The following is a 2,576-nucleotide window of genomic DNA, read 5'->3' on the forward strand; positions in this document are numbered from 1 at the left end:
TTACACACCGTTTTGAGATCCCATGGACCCTCCCCAAAGAGCAAGCACCAAGAGATGATTCTTCGGGATCTCCCCCAACCCAGAGTTAAAATCGTCAGCCTGAAGTGGTAAGGGGACTGGCTGTCGGATATTCTCAAGCACTCAGTCGATCAACCGTCACCGAGACTAGACTCTAAGCAAGGATCCCCCCGGCCACGACAGCAACTGTACTCTCAGCATCAGCCTAAAGTAAGCGCTCAGTGGATACTTGCTGAATGAGTGCTTGTGTTGACAGGTGCTGTGCTCGGAGGGAGCAGGGATGAACAGGTATGATGCTACGAACCAGCGGCCAGCGTTTATTGAGTGCACACCATGTTCTGAAAGCTTTCCGTGGATTTTCACACTGAATGTGTATTTGCACACTTCACCCTCTGAGGCGACCCCTATCAATAGCCACCTTACCGATGAAGCACAAATAGGGAAGCAATTGTGCCCTCCGGTGTCCCGACCATAAGTGATGGGGCAGTGCTCACCCAGGGAATCTAATTCCAGAGCCACGTTCTTGGGAGTGCAGTGTAGGTACGTGAAACCGCAAGGCGGCCGGCGGTGCGGGGATGGGGGGATGTGGGGGCGGAGAGGGCGGGGGTGGGGAGGCAAAGTGTGACCTGGACTAAAGTGATAAGAGCAGATTTTTGCCAGTCCTCAGAGGCAAGAAGCTGGAAAGCTTCCCACGAGGGCGATGCTGGCTAGACTCTTGAAGAAGTAGGAGTTCGCGCAGGCAAGGAGCTGGGAAGTGCCTTTTTTTTCTTTTTCTTTTTCTTTTTTTTTTTTAATTTAATTTAAGGAGAGCTAGACGGCTCTCTTCAGCCTTCACCCAGCGTCTACTTCGTGTCTGGCCCCAGGCCACGATGAGACGGACCCCGGCCCTTGGGATAACGAGGCGACGCCGAGCGGCGGGAGGAGGCTGGGGTTTGCAGGGGCCGCGCCGGGGTTCCTGCAGGCCGGAGACGGCGGGCCCGCTGGAGGACTGACCTTCCCGGAGGTGCCGTCCCCCAGCACGACGATTTTCAGTTGGCGGTCCTGGCTCTCCTCCTCAGAGTCCGACATGGTGTCCCGGGAAACAGGCCCGGTCCCCCACCCCCACCCCGAGGTAGAGGGAGGAAGGGTAACAGGGGGTCTCCGGGGGCGGGGGAGAGGAGGAAGGGCGGCAGTGGGGGCAGAACCCCCCGCCCCGAAGTCTCAGCGGCCGCTGGACGTAACTAGGCTGAATCACTCGCCGGGCGCCATCTTGCCCACCTCCCCTCCCGCGGCCGCCGCCCCGCCCCCCACGCGCTACGTCTGCCTCGCGCCCCCTCCTCTGCGCCAACCCGCGCGGACGCGAGCCTCCCTAGCAAACCGGCCCATTTCCGGGCCTGGGACGGGGGAGGCGTTTGAACTGACCTGCCGAGACGAGTCCTACTCTCGCACAGGCAGCTGTGAAGAAGAAAAACAAAATGTATCACTCAAACCCGGTAGAAAAATGGCAGCCCAGTAGCATTCTGGCATTCTATCATATTCCCGTGTGTCCATCACCCCCTGCGAAGGTCCCTGAAGCGAATGGTTTAACCCGAGGCGGGGGCGTAGTCGCCTGGGCCGCGCGCCCCGGTTGCTATGGAAGCCGGGAGTTGGTGGAGAGGCGGTGGGGCGGTGCCTGTCTCTGGGCGGTGGGGAAGCCGGAGGACCGCGCAGCCCACTGAGGCTGGCCCTCCACCCGGAGGTGGTAGGAGAGCCGGGGGTCGCGTCCGGGGAGGAGCGTGGGCGCCGCAGAGGCTGCCGAGGACCGTTCTGCCTGCGGGGAAGCGCCCGTAGAGGCCTTCACTTGAACAGAGTTCTGGCGCTGCCTCTTGTTTTGATGTCTGAAACCACGGGGTTCCGTGGGCAGAACAACAGAATCTGATGGTTCATTCATCAAGCAAGGAACCTAGAGCAGCAGTTCTCAAAGTGTGGTCCGGGGAACCCTGGGGGACGCCAATAAAGCCAAAATTCTTTTCATAATAATACAAACACCTTTTTGGTTTTTTTTGCCTTTTTCGTTTTCATTCTCTCACGAGTTTAAGTGTTCCAGGGGATGCATGATGTATATGATGGCATTATTCTGGCAGTTACGGAATCATGTGCTTGTTATAGAGTGCCAAACATTTTAGTATTAATTTCAAAGCAGTAATGATAATAATGAACAATGTTTATGAACAAAAACTCTTTGAGGTCTACAGTAATTTCTTAAGAGTGTAGAGAGGCCCTGAGCCCAAAAAGTATTAAGAATTGCTGCACTGTCTCAGTCCAGTAGAGCAGGTAAAAGATGTCACAGAAAATTTCAATAAACATAAATTCTATAATAATAATGCCAACCTACTATGCTTGTCTCATTGTTAATTACTTTACAGGGATGATCATGGTTCATTCCTCACGAGAACCCTATAAAGTAAGTAGAATTATCTCATTTACAGATGCATAAGCTTAAGGCACAGAAAGATTAGCTCAGAGTCAGTGGTCCTGGAAAGAATGCAGGAAGTAGAATGGGAAAGCAGTACAGTTTAAGAAATGCCCAGTCCTAGAGG

General features: G+C 54.5%; 1 protein-coding gene across 2 annotated transcripts in view; it reads right to left on the reverse strand.

The window, feature by feature from the left end:
• Positions 1 to 1,312, reverse strand: part of RAB28 (RAB28, member RAS oncogene family) — a 102,987-nt gene extending 101,675 nt beyond the window's left edge. For both annotated transcript variants that reach the window (XM_059381052.1, XM_059381060.1), the window contains exon 1: positions 1,012 to 1,312. In XM_059381052.1, coding sequence (XP_059237035.1) covers positions 1,012 to 1,086 — 75 coding nt within the window. In that variant the 5' untranslated portion in view covers positions 1,087 to 1,312. The remainder of the gene's footprint in view (positions 1 to 1,011) is intronic.
• Between the last annotated feature and the right edge of the window lie 1,264 nt (positions 1,313 to 2,576).

The sequence above is a fragment of the Mustela nigripes genome, chromosome 1, assembly GCF_022355385.1.
Source record: "Mustela nigripes isolate SB6536 chromosome 1, MUSNIG.SB6536, whole genome shotgun sequence".
Taxonomy (NCBI): Eukaryota; Metazoa; Chordata; class Mammalia; order Carnivora; family Mustelidae; genus Mustela; species Mustela nigripes.